The sequence below is a fragment of the Schistocerca serialis genome, chromosome 6 (genome assembly GCF_023864345.2).
Source record: "Schistocerca serialis cubense isolate TAMUIC-IGC-003099 chromosome 6, iqSchSeri2.2, whole genome shotgun sequence".
NCBI lineage: Eukaryota > Metazoa > Arthropoda > Insecta > Orthoptera > Acrididae > Schistocerca > Schistocerca serialis.
In genome coordinates this window covers 299,701,234-299,725,432 of record NC_064643.1, presented here as the reverse complement: position 1 = coordinate 299,725,432, position 24,199 = coordinate 299,701,234, and the positions used below count along the sequence as shown (strand labels likewise).

At 42.0% G+C, this 24,199-nt stretch overlaps 1 protein-coding gene across 1 annotated transcript in view; it reads right to left on the bottom strand.

Moving 5' to 3' along the window:
- The window catches only part of LOC126484829 (thrombospondin type-1 domain-containing protein 4-like), a 141,800-nt gene that overhangs the window by 93,852 nt on the left and 23,749 nt on the right, over window positions 1-24,199 (bottom strand). Inside the window, exon 3 of the mRNA XM_050108425.1 lies at window positions 7,623-7,744. Within this exon, the coding sequence (XP_049964382.1) occupies window positions 7,623-7,744 (122 nt within the window). The remainder of the gene's footprint in view (window positions 1-7,622; window positions 7,745-24,199) is intronic.

Here is a 24,199-nt window from a genome sequence, read left to right as displayed (position 1 = left end):
TAGAGCCATTTGAACCATTTAAATGGCAGCACAACATGTCTGAATCAAAAGAGTGACGTACAAGTTTGCAATCAGGGCGCGTGGGATAACCACGAGAGTACTCCTGTAGTCATACGAAATCACACCCCAGACCATAACTGTAGGTGTAGGTCCATTGTGTCTAGCAATCCTACAAGTTGATTGCAGGTCAACGAAATCGCACCCCAGATCATACGTGTAGCTCAATTGTGACTATCACGCACACAAGTTGATTGCAAGCCCTCAACTGGCCCACTTCTAACCAACACACGGCCACAACAGACCTCCACCCCGCTCGCTAACGAGCTCTCACTTGACACCTCTGAAGTCGCAAGTGGCGTTGGTTTGGGGTCAGTGGCATGCGCGTTACAGGGCGTCTGGGTCGGAGCTGTTGAAACATTCCCTTAGAAAAATTTATAAATTACTGTGCTGGTAAACCTGTTACGTTATTTGATTTTCAAACAGCTGATCAAAACTCAACGTACTCACACATCTCTCTCTTTACTTATTCTGATCATCACTAAACTGGCGCACCATATTTTTAACGAAACACAATCTGACTTTCAATAATCAGTACAAAAGAATTGCCCTGACTTCAAATAATCTATACCTTTCATGAATCACTTACCTCACAAAAATCTTCGTTACTTGAACTACTGCAATACAGCGAGCGCCAATACTGCCAGCTAAATAAAAGATTCTAGCTACTGGAGGCACTATCTACGGATAGGAATAGTTAGAAGAAACTGAAAGATTTTGATAGAAAACAAACAATGTATTTACCTTAAAAATGTTCAAAAGTCATATATCAATTCATGTCCTCCATCTTAACAAATTTCCTTTTTTCTGGTGGACACACGTTCAGATCGTCCGCTTATAGTAACCTCTCAAAACTCTGGCATCTCTCTCTCCACATCCACCACTACTGGCGGCTCACCTCCAACTGCCCAACGCTACGCGCTATTCACATCCAACTGCCCCACACTACACAAGCGAATATTCCAACAGTGAGTCCAACCAGCCACAGACTGCACACAGCACAGTCAGTGATTTTATACAGAGTGCTACGAAGCGTTACCAACATAAAAAACCTAAACAGCCTACTTACAATGTCACTGAAGTAACCAATTTGTAACAGTTCCTTGTGTCAATGTGGTGCCAACTGCTGCTCCCACTGCTGCTGCAGATGCAAAACAAAGCGCCAAAACCATACGCCGATCACTATCGTATTCCATCTCGGCAGTGCCATGTGGCCGTCAACAGCCCGCTCTTCTTCCGACCGTAGACACTCGTGACCAGCGCTGATAGCAATCATGTTCCGTGGCTAGGTTCCTGCAGTCTTTCTGCAGCACCGTAGAAGTAGCATCCAGCTTCTCGTAGCCATATTACACGATCTCGCTCCAACTCAACGAGCTGCTGATACAGACGTCTTCGTCGTCTTAAAGACATTCTTGACTAACACGAACTCGAAGGTAACGAAAGTTCACGACCGCTACAGCGTGTATTGAAAGAAACCTGATTTCCATCCCTATAGTAGCGCTCCTAGCGCCAATCTTAAGCGTCTAAAGTGCGCGTCATTTATGACGGCGGCCGAGTTTAGGTTCGTTCTGCGCATCTGACGTCTCAAAACACAGTGAGCCAATGAACAGAGAACGGCGTTGCCAGAGCTCGACTGCAGTACAGAGCACGGACGAGTGCCTTCAGTTTTAGAAACGTTCAGTCGTAAATAAAGTAACTGGACGAAAGCAATGTCTTGATAGCAGAATTTCTTTTATAGAAAGTTTGGAAAATGCAATCTTTATACCAATTGCTTCATATTCTATTAATTAACTAAACCAAACAAGCAATAAGCCTCCTAATTCAGGCTATAGCAAGGAAAGGTGTTTGTATCATTCTCACTAACCGCTTTTTCGCAATAAAGAACAACGGCAATTGTTTATTTCCTATTGTATTTCAACGAAGCGTGAGTAATTCATAGTCATACCAACAGTGTTTGTCGGTATTTTGCGTCCTAGTTTAAACTCCTCCATGAATCATATTAAATGATGAGCTACGTTAGCGTAATGGTTGAAATGTTTAGCTACTAAGCGGAAGGTTCAGAGTTCAAATCTTGCTCTGTGCTTGATATTTTCTTTATTTAAAAACGATATCTAAGTGTCTTACTTCATGAATTTTATTCGTTTGAATGTAATTTTTTGAAATTTCTAGTGGCAACTGAAATCAACCATACGGAAAGTATACGCTATGGCCTTTTACCTCTGTAAACTATTCAAAATTTCGTGGAGTGGTTTACTACATTTAGTTCTGCACAATAGCTGCGTTGAACATCGAAACAAAATTAAGTCATTTATGAGGGGAAGGTATCAGTCAAGAAGATGTGTAAAAATCAAATTTATGAGCCAAATAGTTTTTGTGAAATCGAATGATAAGTGTGTCAAAGCAGTCGGAACACCATGTGTCTGAACAGGCGAGCAGTGCAGTGATGACAAAATCGCGCACAGCGCGGAATGCGGGGAGCACGTCTCTGTAGCAGCGAAAGTGTTAGCAGCCGTGATGGCTTAACTTCATAAACTGCGCGCTCCCCCCCTAAACGTAAGTTTGCTTGGCGCGTGCAACTGGGAACGCAGCAATCTCCCGCGTCTGGGCGGGCATGCGCGAACCGCCAAGATAAAAGAATTAAACTATAGTACGAAATCTGAATAGACATCATCTTTCAGGTGTAGAAAGGGGGCTACCAACTTTCGTTTATGTCGCACAATTCCTTCTTGGTGTTGCGATCTTTTTCCGTCGGTGTATTTGTGGTAAATTAAATGTTAGTTCGGTGAGATCACTCACTGTTATCTCCTGTGAACTGTGAGACAGAGAACGCGTGGCTAGATGTTCGGTATGACAGAGCAGCATGGCTGGCGTCAGTGCCACCGCCGACGTGTGAGCGTGGGGTGTCTACAGTCGGCGCTGGACGCGCTGCCGACGTAATTGTCTCGTTAAGCGGTGCGTTTTCTCGGAACAATTAGGCCGTACCCGGCGAGCTACGCTGGCCGAACCGCGGCGGCAGTTCGCATGCGTAGCTGCCACTCAAAGGAGCAAAGTAGCGCCGCACACGGCCCACGCGAGCGCCAATTACTGCTTCGTGTTACCTCACAACGGAGCACTCGTCACCTCGCCTTATTGTGGGTTCTGCTGCACTTCGGCCCTCGGCGACTGCTAACTGAGTGGACAGCGTCGCAGAAACAACTTAATCCCAACGACAGGCTGTGACGTTGCGCGGCGTACCGAAGGAACGATTTCCGCCACCCAGTTTGTTACGTGTAGATGCGTGCGTAGGGCTCAACGCTACAACATCTCTTCCGAGAACAGTAACACAATATTGTCGGTCCAGTACACGTTTTGCCTTCCGGCGATGGTACCGTGGCAGGGGTCTGTTAACAAAGCAGAAGGTAATTGTTCACATTGAAAGCGTACACCATAAGCGTTGTGCTCACGTTACGCACGATTGTAATGCATCTTTAGATGCTTCTCAGGCGTTTTCGATAAATCGAAATTCGAAGTATTACGAGGGTGTTGAATACTATACCAGGGCGCCAGCAGCAATTTCGTGCCTACCTGTACTACGTTCACGTTGAAAGATTCTTTTATGTAAGGGTGACCCAGTAAAAGTGTAAAATTAAATTTTACCTGATATTTTGCTATTTGCATCTATTTTAATATCAAATAACACGCATAATCTGTTTGATTATGCACAAGTACAATGGCTATTTATTTACAACCTCCAATCGGCCGCGAAAGTAAAACCACGGTGGAAATCCTGTGAAGCTTTGCGGATATTATGTTGTGCAGTGTCTCTACACTGAGATGATAAAAGTCATGGTATTGTACTGTTTCCCTGGGTGGACTTGGGTTTAAAAAATGTGAACTAAATATTACGTCAAATTTTATAAACAATCTACAAGTACGCCAGTGATGAAGAGATAGAACTACAATGGACATGTTATTCCATGGACTCTTGCGCTCCTGTGCATGAAATATCTTTCCTTTGTCATTGGCTTATCTTATCTGCTTGGATTATGACCTAAGAGGACGTTCTTGTGTTAAGCTCTTCTTACTGTACCAGTTGATAATGTAAGTTGTACTTATTTTGTCAAAAGAATTTGTGTATGTGGTCAATCTATTGTAAATCTGATACCTTTATTGTCTTAAGTAGATATGGGCCTTAACAAAGAATTTTCATTGTTAGGCGCCACCTTAGAAAAATCTTTAACATTTTTCTTTTAGCTCATCTTCGAGACGTGCCATCGGTTAGGACAATTAACTCTATTCCAGATCCCGCGAGACCGGACGCAGCTACTAATAATTTAACAATTTTATTTACAGATTTTCTTTATAGAACAAGATAACATCCCAGGCAGAAAGGATCTGGTCACAGGATTCCAGTTCCATTATAGGATTTCACTAGTAGATGCTACTCTTGTTGTGTTATATTGGAGAATCGAGACGAAACCACGATGTATCGACGATTACGTAACTACCCTGAGAACTGAGCTAGTTTTCTGAGTGATTATACACGTCAGGCTAAATTAAACAACCTATTACACTGTTAATAATATTCCTACATTAGTTATTTCTCTTTTATGCTGAGCCATTGTATTAATGTGTGTTTCATTTTTGTGTAAGTCACTGCTCGTATTTTATTTTATTACATTACACTAATAGTCACAAAACAAATAAAAAATTAATATTTTATTACATTACAGTATACCTCCCAACGGCCAGCCAGTGTGGCCGAGCGGTTCTAGGCGCTTCAGTCCGGAACCGCGCGACTGCTACGGTCGCAGGTTCGAATCCTGTCTCGGGCGTGGATGTGTCTGATGTCCTTAGGTTAGTTAGGTTAAAGTAGTTCTAAGTTCTAGAGGACTGATGACCTTAGATGCTAAGTTCCATAGTGCTGAGAGCCATTTGAACCTCCTAACATGGTGTCGGACCTCTTTTTCACCAGCATAGTGCAGCAACTCGACTTGGCGTGGACTTAACAAGTAGTCGGAAGTCCTCGGCAAAAAGTTATTTGTGCACTGTTATACAGTTATTAAATTTAATAGTTTTCAGCGGTGTTTCGTGCTGTTTGTGGCGAAATAACGATTTAATAAACTTTTGGAAACGTTCGCTCGCTGTGTTTTTTAGAGTTTTCTGTTCGTTGAAGTCGTTTAGTAAATTTCGTGCTTTAGCTGACGAAAGCTGTTGATACGAATAGTACCCAAGATTGGTGTGGTTTCTCGATCTGATTACGGCTAGTTTGTCACTGCTAGATAAAACGAAACAGATCTTCGTAATATTGCAGCAATTGTAGTACATGCCACATAAGGGAGACTGTTTTGCCCAAATGGTCATTTTCATATACCTCATTTACATCAATAATACGACAGAATATAATTCACGAAATACCAATACCAAATGCGTATTAGGCTTACTACAATCAAAAAGTTCTACGTTAGGAAATTGTTTCACATTTATTCATACGCTCCAGTTTCTCAAGCATGAGATAGAAAAGTATTAGAACAAAATTTTTATATAAATTTGTAACCGTCATATTCTTCCATATAATTTGTGAGATCCCCCAATTTCCTCTCCATCCTTGCTCTAACAAACAATCTTCTCGTCACTAACTCTTTAACTGTTTCTGCCACTTTCAAAACTTTCTTTGGTAAGTTCACTAACCCTGCCAGAATCATCAGTTTAGTTTTCCCACTTTAATACCCCTGTTAAGCGTTATTACGTGTTCGTGCAACGCGTTTCACGCGCTAGTCCGAGAACGGAACATAAGCGGCTGCTAAGCGGGAACTGTACAACTTGCTCTTGGTATTGCAGACATGTGGAAAACAGTTTCTTTCAAAAGTTCATTTTCTTGGATACACCGAGAAGATTAATATGTAATCAAAAATGTTCAAATGTGTGTGACATCTTATGGGACTTAACTGCTAAGGTCATCAGTCCTTAAGCTAACACACTATTTAACCTAAATTATCCTAAGGACAAACACACACAACCATGCCCGAGGGAGGACTCGAACCTCCGCCGGTACCAGCCGCACAGTCTATGACTGCTGCGCTCCAGACCACTCGGCTAATCCCGCACGGCGGTATGTAATGTTTCTTATCCCTGTTATTCGTTTATTTCCATTCTGGTGGTCGGAATGCATGGATTCTGCTAATAATTATAAAAACGCTGATCATTCGCACACCCAGTCAATCACATAAACAAACAGCGATAGACATTCACCCGTTCGATTGTATTCGGCTCAACTCGTATAGCCCCTTCCCCTTTTGTCTGCGAAAAAGTTTTTTATTTATAGATACGACTGGGAGTTCACTGACAGAGGCAACACACACATTATGCACGGATTAAAAAATCAACTTATGATTAGTTCAGAAATCAACTTCGAAAGCTTTCAAAAATGTTCAGGAACCAACAGGGATGCGTTTCAAAATCGTATTAACAATCAACAGACCAACGTGCCCTGGATGCTAAGTGCTTTGCGAAACGAGTTTTTTTTTTCTCAATACTTCGGTTAGCTCCTCTCCCCCCCTCCCCTTAGATGCAGAACTGACGCTACATTAGGGATCCCTGTCTCCATCTCTTCCGTTACCTGCTCCTTCGCTCTTCCACCCCCATTCACCTGCTTCCCAAATTCCACGCACTCAACCGTTCCTCTACATTACCCCCCACCCCCCACCCCATTTGACGCCCACTCCTCCATCTTCTTTTGTACCCGCACTCTGAAACCCTAAACAACCTCGGACTTTCCTTCCCCTAACGCTGTTCCCACTGCAAATCCAATTTTTAGTGATTGTGCACTGCTTCATTTTGCTACTCTCTCTCTCTCTCTCTCTCTGTCTCGCACGCACGCAAATTTAAAACGACATTTAATTATTTCTTCCTTTTAAATTGTATTAAAAGTTTTCGTTTTTTTTAAAAAAAAAAAGCACTTTGCTGTAGAGCGAGACGTTAGTACGGCTTACAAGCCACACCCTTTTCTTCTGGAGCGAGAGTGTAGGAGTGAAGGAGACGAAAAATATGCCAGCATGGCAACATTTGCCAACGCAGAGTTTTTGGTTGTAAAACAAGTAAATTTACTAGAATACTGTAGCTTAAATACAGTCAATAAACCAAAAAAACGATAGATGCATGTGAGATGGAATCGTTTAGAGCAGGGGTTCCCAACAAAATTTTCTCGAGGACCCCCTCATCGAGCGTGATTGGTACCTTGTCGTATCACAGTATCAAGTACCTAAAAAAGTCAAATTAGGAGTCTTTTTATACGTTTTCTATTTTTGGTATTTAGAAAAAACGTTGACATATTCATTATTGAAAAAATATTGAGACGCAAAAACAAAAAAATCTGTTATCATACGAAATATATTTAATATATTTTTTTATTCTAATAGCATCTTGCGGACCCCTCTGGCATAGTCGCGGACCTCTGGGGGTCCGCGGAATACCTGTTGGAAACCACTGATTCAGAGAATATTAGAAACTGAGGTCGCAGGTTAAAAGAAAAACACTGAAGGTGAGGTGCTACGGTAGAGCAGAGCAGAGCAGAGTGCGGTACTCACGGCCGGCAGTCCCTGGTCTGCACGGCGACGCCGCCGCCGCAGGTCCTGGAGCAGGGCGACCAGGCTGACCACGGAGCCCAGTGGCCGGGCGCTCCCAGCCGCTGCTGCGACGGCCCGTGCACCTGCAACCGCAAACAGCACGTCTCATCACGAGGCACCGTGCGGCTTCAGCTTATAAGGCCAGCTGACGCTGCAACTGCCTTGCTCTTGCGTACTGAGTCCACAGCTTTCATACTTTTATATTATTTTTAACACCGTGGTCAGATAGCTCGCCAGTAGCCACAGTCGTCAGTTAACCTCAGGAGGGAAGTCATGTGCGGAATCTGTTTGTGAATCGCGTAAACGTTGTTCTTCGTATAATCCTACTTTGTGCATCGTATTTTCTGAGAAAGAGAACGGGGATTAGCTCTAGTTTTGCCTAAACGAGCGCGGAAAACCAGCTAATAAATGCTCTAAACTAGTCAGATTATCATACCAACACTCTATGAATTCCATTTGAGTTTATCTTACCTTTGTGTTCTGGAAGCTAGCACATTCCTCATTACGCTGTTTTAAATAGAGGGTCTTACGTGTATAAGTGCGAATATTTTTATAAGTGGTACAATCACAAAGAGAGCAGGTGTTGTGAGGTGTGAAAATTACCGAACTATCAGTTTAATAAGATAGGGCAGCCAAATACTAACACGAATTCTTTACAGACGAATGGAAAACCTGGTAGAAGCCGACCTCGGGGAAGATCAGTTTGGATTCCGTAGAAATGCTGGAACACGTGAGGCAATACTGACCCTAAACATACCTTAGAAAATAGATTAAGGATAGGCAAACCTACGTTTCTAGCATTTGTAGATTTAGAGAAAGCTTTTGACAATGATGACTGGAATACTCTCTCACAAATTCTGAAGGTGGCAGGGGTAAAATACAGGGAGCGAAAGGTTATTTACAATTTGCACAGAAACCAGATGGCAGTTATAAGAGCCGAGGGGCATGAAAGGGAAGCAGTGGTTGGGAAGGGAGTGAGACAGGGTGTAAGTAGGCTGTTTATGTTTTCTCTATGTAAGTAGGCTGTTTAGGTTTTTTTATTGGTAACGCCACCTCTGTATGACAATCACTGGCTGTGCTGTGGGCAGTCTGTGTCTGCTTTGCATTGTTGTAATACTCGCCATTGTAGTGTTAGGCAGCTGGCTGTGAACAGCGCGTAGCGTTGCGCAGTTGGAGGTGAGCCGCCAGCAGTGGTGGATGTGGGGAGAGAGATGGCGGAGTTTTGAAATTTGTCATGAACTGCTATATTTATATAAGATGATATCAAGGTAAATACATTGTTTGTTCTCTATTAATATCTTTCATTTGCTAACTATCCCTATCAGTAGTTAGTGCCTTCAGTAGTTTGAATCTTTTATTTAGCTGGCAGTAGTGGCGCTCGCTGTATTGCAGTAGCTTGAGCAGCGAAGATTTTTGTGAGGTAAGTGATTTGTGAAAGGTATAGTTTAATGTTAGTCAGGGCCATTCTTTTGTAGGGAATTTTGAAAGTCAGATTGCGTTGCGCTAACAAAATATTGTGTGTCAGGTTAAGCACAGTCATATGTATAAATTGTTCAAAGGGGACGTTTCATATGTCGACCCTTAGCCTAGGATACCTCACTGGAATCTTCTGATTTTTCTTGTAGTTTGTGTAATTAGTGTAGATTTTGTTTATTGCTAGTGCGTAACTGTAGAGAGAATCTCCTTTGTAGTTGCAGTCTTTCGTTGTTGTACAGTAAAACAGTTGTGGCATGCATGTAGATTTGCACCAAGTATTTCGCAGCTGCAATTAACTAGATATTATTTTCAGTGCTATTTTAATGTGTTCTCTCATTTTTGATCTTCAAATTGTGTTTTTCTGTGTTATCGTGTGAAATATTGTGACAATAATGGCGTCTGAAAAACGTAACACTAGGCTCCAAAGTAAACTGAGAAATGACAGTGAAGACGAAAGCAGTGTGTTGGCCCCACCATGTAATGAATTAACTAATATTCAAAGTAGTAATTTGGTAACTGTGCATAGGGAAATGGAGCGGGCGGCAAACAATGGCGTGGACAGTGAAACAATTAGTGAAGAGGGAAGCATTATCGATCGATCGGTCGGCAACAGCTCGCCTCAGGAATCTGAAATGATAGGACACAATTTTGCAAACACTGTAGATTCAGGTTTTGCGTCCTCACCGTTTTCTCAAATGAGTCAAGACACGTTTTCCGCTTGTCAAAATGTGAATGTTGCCGGTGCAAATTCACTGCCGAAAAGCACTGAGGAACATGTTTCAGACACCAGTGCATTGTTATTACAGTTAATGCAACAAATGGGACAAAGGCTACAAAAGTTAGACACAACGCTTGAACAAAATCAGAAACAAACACAGCAACAGTTACACACAATGGAACAAAATCAGAGACAAACACAGCAGAATCTTAAAAAGTTAGACACAATGGAACAGAATCTTCAAAAGTTAGACTCATTGGAGCAAACTCTTGAACAAACACGTGAGGATTTAACTACTGAGTTACATCACATTGAATCGAAATGTCAAAAAGTCTGTAATGACGTAAAAACACAAATTTGTGAGCATTTCCAACCTATTTTTTCGCGTCATGAAAATGCATTACAGAATCATGAAGCAGCCATAAAAGAACTGCAAACTATTGTTCATGAAAATCACAACACCTTGCAAGCTAAAATTGACTCAGTTGCATCTACCGATTCGGTTACGCAACTTGCAAAAACTCAGGAAAACTTAAAGGACACAGTAGATACTCTGAAACTTGGTTCAGAAAAACATACAGAGGAAATAATTTCACTATCGGATAAAGTAGCAGAACTTTCAGATCAGTTCACTAACTTATCTACAAAGGTAGATGATGATCTGAATAACACAACACCTGTAGCCTTCACTGACACTGAAGAGTATGTAGAAATTAGAAAATTCAAACAAAATCAAAATCAAATCAATACACAGAACAAAAGAGAAATCCGGGAAGTGCAAGATCAGTTGGCACAAGTAGTACAAGAATTACGTATTTCAGAGGATACTCGCGCCCCAATACGGGAAGAGGGACACAGAAATACGGAACAGCCACAAAATAATAACACAGGGCATTTCGGAAGTTATGAAAGAAATTGGCAATGTGCACCGAATTGTGAGATGGAACGGCCGACACGACCTAACAATGACCGATATGCGACTCGCCGACATGACGATTTTGACTATAAGCTGTTCATTACTACACATAAATTCAAAACATTTAAGAATTATGGCAACGACATTCATCCACAAGCATGGCTCCATCAATTCTCTCATTGTTTTCGTCCCAACTGGTCGTTAGAACACAGATTAGAATTTATGTGTGGCTACTTAGAGAATGAACCAGCTGTAAGAATGTGATCGGTCATTCACGATTGCCACAGTGAGGGAGAATTTTACCATGCCTTCCTCTCAGCATATTGGTCTCAAGCCACACAAGACCGTGTAAAACATAGCATCATGATGATGAAACACTTTGAACAGTCTGAATTTTCCAGTCTTGTGAAATATTTTGAAGACATGTTGCACAAGAATCAGTATCTTTCAAACCCATACAGCCCCTCAGAACTCATCCGCATTTGCTTACTCAAATTGCCTGAACATTTACGACATATTATTTTAGCAGGACGTTGCAAAGACGACATTGAAGCATTTCAGGGACTTTTACAAGAATTAGAAATTGACACTGACAATCGCGGAACGCGAAAGCAGGAACACAACAATTACAGGTCACATCCGTCGCAATTCCGCGATGAAAGAAGTAATAACTTGACACGACAAGGCTATTCTCACAACACAAATCGTGACCAAAACAGACACCACCCGTATGACAACCGTTGGCAGAGTAGTAATAACTACAGGGAAAGATCACCTCTCCGTGGTAATGACTATCACAGAGACAATAAGAGAAACAGACAATATGGGAACCAAAATAAATACTATCAAGGGAGACAGAATAACTTTAGACGCAAAGGATCAGCGCGCAGTTACGATTCAGGGAGAAATTCTCCACCACATGACCGACAAGGAAGAAACTACGGAATCTACCGACATTACGACAGACGATATGATCATAACGACAGGCGTCAATTTCATCAGAACTGGCGGGATTCTAACAGAGCTGGGCCCTCTCGTCACGGTGAATTTGTAGAAGTTAGGTCTCCAAATCCCAATAACGACGCGCGCCAACAAAGGGACAGACAATGACTCGCACCGCAGGCAGCCGCGTGCGGCCGCTGGCTCAGGGAAAAATAACAAAGACGCTAACCTTGAGAAAAGATTTAGCATTCTTTACCGATGTAAACAACATGATAATTGCTTTGAAGTTGAAAGTCTGCGTACTAGGAAGAGTAAAGGACTGCACCACACTTCACATGTAAAACCGTTTATTGAAAGATAATCTGCTTTTTAACTTAGTCTTTGTCATAAAATTTTTCGCTTCACATTACTAATATGCTTTGTCAGACTTAGAATCTGTTAACATACAACAATGTTTGAAGTTAAATATCCAATCAAGAACCAAGAGAACTTATTTAAACAGAAATGACGAATGCATTGTTATAGTAAACAGACGTCACAGTGTTATTGTGTGTGTACATTCTTGCTTGTTTGTTGCACGATTACGTAACGACTATAAGGCTCACATACTTAGAACATTTACCAGTACTGCTAATGAGATTTTAATGCAACATTTTGGTTACCTGAAAATACATTCTGTATTTAAAGTACTTTCTGTGAGATACCAGATGACACAGTGGTTAGTTAATGTGACAGCTACACGATTTTTATCACGACGCTACTAATGAGTGACAATTTACAATGTTGCTTTTGCGGTGTTTTATATCTGCACAGTTTTTCTGAATTCTTCTGGAAAGTAAAACAGGTTTTAGTAGTAACTTTTGTGGTATAGCAACAATGAGACAGCCTTTTTCGTGGCACAACATTACGTTACTGTACAGTACTTTCTTCATCACGCCAATAAGCATAATAACTACGATATCTATACGCAAAGCATTTCACCTTTGTTTATCATGAGGTAAGTACATTGGCTTCTGCAGAACTTAGCTTTCGGAGGAAAATAACTACGACACTTCCACAGAGATTATCTTACAACAAGATGCACATTTAGCGCTACAGGACACGCATTTGAGAGATTTTGTACTTAAGCCATTTATTTTTCAAGATTTTTGAATTACAAAGAAAGTTTTCCGTGATATATTTCATTCTATTGCTGTAATCTGTAACACCTGAGGGTATAATTACATTAATCCTCAGGGGGGTACACGCTTACTTTGTGTACCATGTGTTTGGCAAGCACAAGGAGCCCTAGCTAATATGGTATTTGCTTAAACAACTTTACACATCGGTACCATATTTCTCTAAGACAGAATTACACAGCTATCTGATCATTTAACTGAGAGAGACAAACATTTATTTTTACTACGTCAGTGACACATGTTTACGTAATTACACCGTTGGATAACTTCACACTTACGAAATTGTATTTTGTCTGTACTGTGTGAACTCTTCATATTTTTTTGGAACCATTGTGATACTATGAGAGCTTTGAAGGATGTATTTGGTAAAGGGATTATGATTTTTAAAGTACGTTTGAGGCAGCTGACACTTTTGACATGAGCAGAGAATTTTTTTAGGTTTTGAAATTATTGGAGGAAGCTACGACGATTTTGAGATTTGACTGAGGTGTTATGATGTTATTTTTACGACGACGATGTGTATTATGCTGCTGAGGTATGTTTATGATTAATAGGCTGAGGCTATATGAGTTATTTGATTATGCTTCATATTTATAATGACGAAATATTGACGAGTGTCGATGGATACGTATATGTGTAATAAGGTAAGGAGTAATGAATAGTGATTAGGGACTCTGACTTATGGAAAAGGATGTTGGAAACCAAGAATCATACTTTAGAATTATGAAATGTGTGTACATGTGTGAATCATGTGTGAATGTATCACAATGCCACTGAAAATTTTTTTGGACACTGTTATATTCATAGGATTTTGTTTCTACACATTTGCAACGTAAATTCTCGACACGTGAAATTTTGTATATATGACTGTCACTGTAGCGGAAACTGCTGTCGTAAATATTTCCGTACGAAAGTTAAGTGACCACCTGCACATAATGCGTCGCGGGCACCCAGCTGTGTCAGACGCCTGGAGAAAAAGCCATTATTGCGAGCCCTTTTCAGCGGCACAGGTAGAACAAAACAAAAGGGGAGGCCATTATCCTCGGAAATATTCTTACATCTGCAAACCTGATAATGACAAGTGTCTTTCTACGAGAATTGAGAGCTACTGACTTACGAAATGCCACATAGCTATTGAATGATATTTTTATGCTTTGCTTTTCATAGTTGCTTATTTCATTTGACATCTGTTTTCCAGCTGTGTTGCAGCATTGCTTTTATAAAATAAAATGCATTTGCTAATGTGAACACTTTCTGTCAACAGATCTATTACATAATTATTTTATGATCCACATTCTTTAAAAAAGGAGCACTTGGAAAGGAAAGAACAATAAGAAGGAACTAGTAACTGCATTCATAATTTTCTTTTCAAGTAATTGGTAACTTTTTGGTAGAATAACTTCTTGTGGTGCACCACTTTAATTACTTAGACATTAAGATGTGATTATACATTTCCCTTATCTGCATTGTTATCTTTACTGTAATATTTTTTCTGCTTGAGCTATGTCATGTTTAGATATAAGCTGCTGTTTGCCAGGCATAGTGCTACTGAACTTTAATTTGTGTTACTCTGCTAAGCCAATTTTACTACTCATTGATTTTTCATGTTGCTGCACATTGGCTCATATTAGTTGTAATTTTGCATTTTATCTGTTAATTTAGATTTACTGTAGCTTGCTTTGCAATTTTCCAAGTTTTTGGTCATTGCTGTTTGTGTTACTTATTTTGTGCTGCTGCATTGCCTCGTCCCTTAGTTTAGCATCTGAGCTCAGTAGATTTAAGTTAGCTTAAGAGGGGGTAGCCTCTAAGAGAATGAGTTACGATGAATTGGAAGAAATGCATTGAGAAAACAGGTTTAGGTAGGATTTTCTTGGAAATAAATGTTGAGGTAAGAAATGTGTGAACATATAAATACAGAAAGCATGCTTAGATAGAATTTTTTTGGTGGAAACAAAGGATGAAATAAGAGGTAAGATATATGAAGTTTTGGGTTGGACTGCAGTACCAAATGTTACACTGAAAACGAACCCTGTCCTTTCCTATTGGTGTTATCGCACTATGTGTGTGTGTACCCTTGTGTATTTGTTTTCTTCCTGTCTCTGTGTAGTTTCATAGAATTTTTTCTTCTTTTAATATTAAGCTACATTCACTATGATGAGGAATACTGTTATCCTCGAATATAAGGTTTTTTATTGGTAACGCCACCTCTGTATGACAATCACTGGCTGTGCTGTGGGCAGTCTGTGTCTGCTTTGCATTGTTGTAATACTCGCCATTGTAGTGTTAGGCAGCTGGCTGTGAACAGCGCGTAGCGTTGCGCAGTTGGAGGTGAGCCGCCAGCAGTGGTGGATGTGGGGAGAGAGATGGCGGAGTTTTGAAATTTGTCATGAACTGCTATATTTATATATGATGATATCAAGGTAAATACATTGTTTGTTCTCTATTAATATCTTTCATTTGCTAACTATCCCTATCAGTAGTTAGTGCCTTCAGTAGTTTGAATCTTTTATTTAGCTGGCAGTAGTGGCGCTCGCTGTATTGCAGTAGCTTGAGCAGCGAAGATTTTTGTGAGGTAAGTGATTTATGAAAGGTATAGTTTAATGTTAGTCAGGGCCATTCTTTTGTAGGGAATTTTGAAAGTCAGATTGCGTTGCGCTAACAAAATATTGTGTGTCAGGTTAAGCACAGTCATATGTATAAATTGTTCAAAGGGGACGTTTCAAGGGTTGCAGCCTATCCTCGATGTTATTCAATCTGTATATTGAGCAAGCAGTAAAGGAAACAAAAGAAAAATTCGGAGTAGGTATTAAAATCCACGGAGTAGAAATAAAAACTTTGAGGTTCGCCTATGACATTGTAATTCTGTCAGAAACAGCAAAGGACCTGGAAGAGCAGCTGAACGGAATGGACAGTGTCTCGAGAGGAGGATATAAGATGAACATAAACAAAAGCAAAACGAGGATAATTGAATGTAGTCGAAATAAATCGGGCGATGCCGCGGGAATTAGATTAGGAAGTGATGGTTCAAATGGCTCTGAGCACTATGGGACTCAACCGCTGAGGTCATTAGTCCCCTATAACTTAGAACTACTTAAACCTAACTAACCTAAGGACATCACAAACATCCATGCCCGAGGCAGGATTCGAACCTGCGACCGTAGCGGTCCTGCGGTTCCAGACTGCAGCGCCTTTAACCGCACGGCCACTTCGGCCGGCTTTAGGAAGTGAGACGCTTAAAGTAATAAAGGAGTTTTGCTATGTGGGGAGCAAAATAACTGATGATGGTCGAAGTAGAGAAGATATAAAATGTAGACTGGCAATGGCAAGGAAAGCGTTTCTGAAGAAGAGAAATTTATTAACATCGAGTATAGATATAAGTGTCAGGAAGTCATTTCTGAAAGTATTTGTATGGAGTGTAGCCATGTATAGAAGTGAAACATGGACGATAAATAGTTTGGACAAGAAGAGAATAGAAGCTTTCGAAACGTGGAGTACAGAAGAATGCTGAAGATTAAATGGGTAGATCACATAACTAATAAGGAGGTATTGAATAGAATTGGGGAGAAATTGGAGTTTGTGGCACAACTTGACAAGAAGACGGGACCGGTTGGTAGGACATCTTCTGAGGCAACAAGGGACCACAAATTTAATATTGGAGGGCAGCGTGGAGGGTAAAAATCGTAGAGGGAGACCTAGAGATGAATACACTAAGCAGATTCAGAAGGATATAGGTTGCAGTAAGTACTGGGAGATGAAGAAGCTTGCACAGGACGGGGTTGCACGGACAGCTGCATCATACCAGTCTCAGGACTGAAGACCACAACAACAACAATAACAACAGTCAGTTCATCATACCAACGCTCTGTGGATTCCATCTGAGTTTACCTTTGCGTTCTGGAAGCTAGCACATTTCTCATTACGCTGTTTTACATAGAGGGTGTTACGGGTGTAAGTGCGAATATGTTTATACATGGTATGAGTACTTTAATATGTAGACACATCACTGCGTTTGTTGTTTATTTCTCTCCTTCGAATAGTTATCCCATAAACACGTCACAAACTTTACGACCTGATACTTTCTGCATGGCTGTAACTGCACCACGAAGTGGACTACGCCTGTCATTACAGACTTTCCATTTCGCGTCCACGCAGCCACACGGGTACCTGACATACTACCCAAGAGAAAATTAACATTAATGGCTTGCTTATGCCACAGGTACTCGTAATAGCTGCAATTGTTAGTCCGGAAATGAAGTAAATACTGATGTAATGTTTTACAATACACCATCCCCAGTCAATAATACAAATATCTGCACTTATACCCGTCACACCCTGCATGTAATATAAAACGAAAGCACACAGAATACGGGTCACATGATTCACGGAAGTTGTAACACCACAAGAAACCCGAAAGCTGAAATAAATATGTCATGATAATTTAAAGCAGGGAACAGTGTTATCCTGACTGGTACGACAACTTTGACAATAATATAACACCTTAAAGTTTTGATGAACACCAATTTCAATAATTACTGAGTATGTCATGATATAAAGCTAGAAAGAAAGAAAGATTATTTTAATTAGCTATCAAACATCGTAGTAATAACTGCATAACAGTACGACGAAAGTTAAGTCCAAAGTAATGTGTCGGTCAGAGATAACATTTATTGTGAAAGAGAGACGTAAACGAGGCGAAAAGGAAATTCAATGCGTCTACAATGCTCGATCATGGAAAAGTTAGTCGCTTGCTAGCTTGTTTGCTATCAGGTCGAGAGAGAGCACCGTTTATTATAGTACTACAAACGGAATGGTACGAGATTGTTTTTATTTGACAAAAGTAATATTGTGTGATAGAGATGCGCGGACTGTTCTCAGTTATTCTAACTTGAGAACTTCAACTGAAGTGATATTCTGATAGTGTGCGACGAATTAATGAACTTTAATTATTGGAGATATCACTGTTTGACTCAACCTTCATTCTAAGTGAACAGTTACAACGAAGAATGGACATAGTGTCGAAGACAGCAATACCTGATTAGCCTGGAGTAGGAAACATTAATACGACCACACGAAGATAATACAAATACGCCGAATGTAAAAGTTGTCATAATTGTCACGATCACCGAACTGAACAGAATCGTAATTGAACTGATCCATCGGTGTGCGTGTGGTGTGATGATTATAAACTAACTGCTAAGAAGTAACAATAAAATTGTTCGTCAGTAATGGAAATCTCACGTGTTGGCTCGATCATTAATTGAACTGTGTGATAGTTGAAAATGATCAAAATTAATTAACTGTGAACATTTTAATTTGAAAGTGTGACTTGATGAGCATTGAGCATTGAAAGGAGTGTTTTGCCGAAATAATATCACGACGCACGAAAGCAAGATTGCATTATAGATTATCTTTGGATTTGCGTCGTGCCGTAGTAACAATTCTGCGTAGCAACGTAACAACTACTGCTACTGAACCGCAAATGAATTTTTCCCCGTTTTAGTGGTATGAAACGTCGCCGGTGATGAATGATTCACTCAATACCGCAATAACTAACTAACTGGGCATAGCAAATCATCATAAAACCATAACAGACAACTAAAATCAGCAGTTCGCATCGCTGAGAAGACTATGCGGACTCGCAAACGGACCTTCATACATTACGAGAGAAACAATTTTCTTTAGAGATTTTCTGGTGCTGTTCCACGTTATCCGACGGGGAGAACCATCACTGCGCGTCGCGTCTCCATTCCACCGCCCGAGCTGTAGCAGTAGCGGCTCAACATCAACAGCGACAACAAAAGGGGAGAGGGGACATCAGAAAGTGTACTGTATACTAATTTCGACTCTTGACACGCGCGCACGCACACACACCACGACGTGGCATGGACTCGACTAATGTCATAAGGAGTGATGGAGGGAACTGAGGCCGTGAATCCTGCAGGGTTGTCCACATATCAGTAAAGTACGACGGGGTGAAGGTCTCTTCTCAACAGCACGTTGCAACGCACCCCAGATGTGCTCAGTAATGTTCATGTCAGGGGTGTTCAGGGCCAGCGGCAGTATTTAAACACAGAAGAGTATCCCTGGAGCCACTCTGTAACAATTCTGGACGGCCGCGCGGTCTGGGACGTCTTGTCACGGCCCGCGCGGCTGCCTCCATCGGAGGTTCGAGTCCTCCGTCGGTCATGGGTGTGTGTGTGTGTTGTCCTTAGCGTAAGTTAGTTTAAACTAGATTAAGTAGTGCGTAAGCTTAGGGACCGATGACCTCAGCAGTTTGGTCCCATAAGGTCTTATCACAAATTTCCAATTCTGGACGTGTGGAGTGTCGCATTGTCCTGCTGGAACTGTCCAAGTTCTTCGGAATGCACAATGGACATGAATGGATGGAGTCGTATCTAGACGAATCAGGTGTACCACATCACCCCAACTACACACGCCCTACACCATTACACACCCTCCACCCGCTCGAACAGTTCCCTGCTGACATGCAGCGCCCATGGATTCATCACTTTGTCTCCATTCCCGTACACGTCCATCCACTCGACAAAATTTGAAACTGAACTCGTCCGACCAGGCAACACGTTTTCAGTCGTTAACAGTCCAATGTCATTGTTGACGAGCCCAGGTGAGGCGTAAAACCTTGCGTTGTGCAGTCATCAACGGTACACGAGTGGGCCTTCGGCTCCGAAAGCCTATATCGATGATGTTTCGTTGAATGGTTCACACGCTGACACATGTCGATAGGCCAGCTCTGAAATCTGGAGCAATTTACGGAAGGGTTGCGCTTCTGTCATGTTGAGCAATTGTCATCAGTCGTCGTTGGTCGCCTTCTTGCAGGATCTTTCTCGGCCGCAGCTATGTCGAAGATTTTATGTTTTACCGGGTTCCTGATATTCACGGTACGTTCATAAAATGGTTGTACGGGAAAATGCCCGCTTCATCGGTATCTCGGAGATTCTGTGTCCCATCATACGTGCGCCGATTATAACACCACGTACAAACTCACTTAAATCTTGATAACCTTCCATTGTAGAAGCAGTAACCGATCTAAGACCTGCGTCACACATTTGTCTTATACAGGCGTTGCCGACCGCAGCGCCGTTCTGCCTGGTTACATATTTCTGTATTGGGATAGCACGCCTTTACCATTTTCTTTGGTGGTTCAGCGTATGTGAATGTATCAGTGCGTATGTAAGTGATTAGAATAGTATCAGATGTTTAATGATCGCAGTGAAAGTCATTGACATGCCGCGTACCCATGTTAGAAAGGGTCATCAACATTTGACAGGATCTGCAATGGCACTCATTGTGAGTCTCCATGTGGCTGGCTGATCTACATCGTGCAGTATTCAGTTTTGTAGGGCATCCAGATATGACGGTGGCACAATGTCTTACTGCATGGGAACCTAAATACAGGCATACTAGTCGTCAAGATTGCTGTTGCCCACGTCTGGAACAATAAGAGAGAACCGTCGCATTGTGCACCAGGCACATCATAACCCTTTTAAATCTGTATCTGACATCCAAGAACAAATACTGGGCTCCCTGCAACATTCTGTCTCATTTCACACCGTTGGACGAAGAATAGCAGCAGCCAGACTTGGGAATACGTAGACTAAACACCACAACTCCAACGCCTGCGTTCTAAGTGCTGCCGTGGACCAGCAGGAACGGATTGGTGATCAATGGCGTTGCGTTATGTTCAGCGGTAAATCCTGATTTTACCCCGACTGACCAATGACCTTCATTTGACTAGTATGGTGGAGACCTGGTGAGAAGTCACATCCTTCAACGGTTTTGCGGAGGCACAGCTCTCTTAATCTTGACTTGAGCCAGTGGATATGACTACAGGTCACGGGAAACTCAGACGGTACATTGGTACATCACAGACGTCCAGCATCCTGATGTGTTACATCTCACGCATCACGATCGTGGCACCATTTCATTGCAGGACAGTGCTCGTCCACATATGCCACATGTCTCTGAACTACCTGTCTGATGTTGCGATACTCCAGTGGTTAGCAAGATCTCCAGATCTGTCCCCGATAGAACGTGTGGGACCAACTCTGACAAACTCCATTCCACCAACCGGTATCTCTAGGACCAGTTTCAACAGGTTTTAACCTTGTAAACCAGCTTACCTCAGAAAAGCATTTATGACCCAAGCGCACATATCCAAACCAAACTGCGGTGCAGGGTCATACTGATAGTTGGGCTCGTACTGCCAAGTTTTTTCTTCCAAATTGGACTATTTAGTGATCAGTCCAATAACATCACAACACACTCGACCGCAAAGTTTCATTTCCTTTTCTCCTTCCATTCTGGGTGTTTCACTTTTATATCAGTCGGTGTGTATACAGTAATATTCATAAGCATTTCCCGAGTTTCAGAGGACGACAGCGCAAAAAGAAGAAGACACACAAAAAAAGACAAATTTATGTCGATAGAGCACGTCTCTAAGTTCTTAAGTGAAGTTATAGGTGTACGATGTGGGCACTGTTTGTAACAGGACGAACTTGAATACATGCATGTAATTATTTGAAGATTCTGATGCTAAACTGTCTCGAAAGGCGCGAAAGCAACCTGCTTTCCGTATGTGTTCATTGGGTTGCAGATGATTTGGCCCTCCCTATCTGACACGCCTGCTCTCCTGTTATTAAGCCACAGCGTTTATTCCAGACAGAAACTTGAAGAGATGTTCTGCCCACCGATATGTGTCGTTTTCTGTAAGTCTTTTAGTTTTCATATCGTCTTCTGAAAACCTGTATGTATGTAACAATAACTCTGTACACATATTCATATACACTGATGAGTCAGAACATTATGACCAACGATCTACTGTCGATATAAATAGCAGTATCATCTGGTGATGAATTTCTGCTTGTCCGATGGACTCCATGTAATAATTGAAAAAATCTTCTACACAACACGCTTACTTCGACATTAAAAAAAATCGATTCTCACAAAGACACGCAAGGTACATGTAGTATCAGTATGAGTGCTGTCCGTGTGTAGAATGGGGAAGGTGCACGATCCATCCGAGTTTGACAGAGGGCAGATTGTAATGGCCATGTGTAGGGTTGGGGGGAGCACCTCTCGTTACAGATGTCGGACATCGTAGGCTGGGCAGACTGGCAAAACAGGACAGACGGTGAAGTGAGGCGGAACTAACATCAGATTTTAATTCTGGGCAGAGCACAAGTGTGTCTGAACACACAGTGCACTGAACACTCCTAACAATGGGCCTTTGCAGGCGATGACCCATGCACGTGCTGGTAATAACACGACGACATCGGCAAGTGACCATCGGCACTGGACGATGGCTCAGAGGCTGTGCTTTGCAAGGTCCGGTACCTCCTTCGTCGTGTCGATTGGGGGACGAGAAACTATCATCTACCAGGGCGGTAACTCCTTGATACCTTTGGAAGGAAAATCAGCATTGGACGTATTTTGTTGTTTCATTGTCAGCAAAATCGATTTTCGATCACTTAGTGACCATCCTCAGTGCTGTAATATACAATTAAAATTGGTAGGCACTGGTATGAAGCTATAACCACAAGCTCAGAGCGATCACATAAACTGATCCTTCATAGCTCATAGCTGTTACGGCAGAACGGAGAGAAGCTGGCGGTGGCTCCACTATGCTCTGGGGAACATTCAAGTTGGCATTCATGGGTCCAGTGGAGCTTGTTCAAGGCACCATAAGCCCAAGGAGTATCTTACACTGGTTGTAGACCACGTACACTCCTTCATGACGATCATGTTGCCCGATGGCAGTGGCATTTTTCAACAAGATAATGCGCCATCTCACAAGGCCAGGAGTGTGATGGAGTGGTTCGAGAAGCACAGTGGCGATTTCCAATTGATGTGTTGGCCCCCAACTCGCCAGATCTGAACCCGACTGAACACATCTGGTTCAAAAATGGGTCAAATGGCTCTGAGCACTATGGGACTTAACTACTGTGGTCATCAGTCCCCTAGAACTTAGAACTACTTAAACCTAACTAACCTAAGGACATCACACACATCTATGCCCGAGGCAGGATTCGAACCTGCGACCGTAGCAGTCGCGGAACACATCTGGGATGGAATTGAACGCGGCGTTGGAACTCGTCGGCTCCGTCCCCGTAATTTACGGGAATCGGGTGACTTTTGTATGCAGACGTCGTTCCAACTCCCTCCAGCGAGCTATCAAAGCCTCATCGCTTCCATAACGCGATGCGTCGCCGCTGTTATCCGTGCCGAAGATGGACACGCCGGCTACTTGCTAGGTGGTCCTAATGTTCTGTTTAATCAGTCTACATTCGTCTATAAATTTCTGAAGGTCGTCAGTGCGCATGCACTTCGTCGATTGAGATTTGTTGCTTCAAGTGTTTAGTAGTTTATGTCGATACGGTAATGTATTCATTTATATTTTGCTTCTGTGTGTACTTATATTTTGTGAGATAGTGTTTTGTTTGCAGATAGATAGAGGTAGCTAGTGCTCACCTACTTTACGTTAGTTGTCTTGTAACTGAGTGATGATACGCTACATACCCCTACAAAACTTTCTTCACGTTTTAAGGAAGATAGGGTAGATACTTTATTGGAAGTTTATAGCGTTGTTCCCTGTTATTATGTCGTACATTGATGAACAAATGGCACCACCAAAGAAGAATTAAAGTAGAGTAATGAAATTTTGGGAATATATTTTTCTAGGAAATATATTTAAGTGATTAACACTGCAAGATCAGCCATTGCAAATACCAAACACCCGTATATTAATAACCGCTGTAACCGCCAGTAAGTTGAACGCAAGCACGCAAACGAGTATGCATTGTGTTGCACACATGCCGGACGTCAGGTTGGAGTTCCGTGCCTTTTGCACTTGGTCGGTCAATACGCGGATTATTAGGCCTAATGCTGTTTGTGGATGACACTGGAATCGTCCGATGATGTCCAATACGTGCTCGACTGGAGACAGATCTGATGATCGAGCAATCGAAGGCATCACGCCGACACTGTAGAGCACGTTGGGGTACAACGGCGGTATGTGGGCGAGCGTTATCGTGTTGGGAAACTCTCCCTGGAGTGCTGTACATGAGTTACAGCAGAACAGGTTGAATCACCAGACTGACGTACAAATTTACAGTCATGGTGAGTGGGATAACCTCGAGAGTTCCCCTGCTATCATACGAAATCGCACCCCAAGCCACAGCTCCAGGTGTAGGTCCAGGGTGCTTAGCACGCAGACCGGTTGGTTGCAGACTTCTTGACTAACGTCAAATCACCATGTCCAATCTCAAAGGTAACTAACGCTCACTTCCGT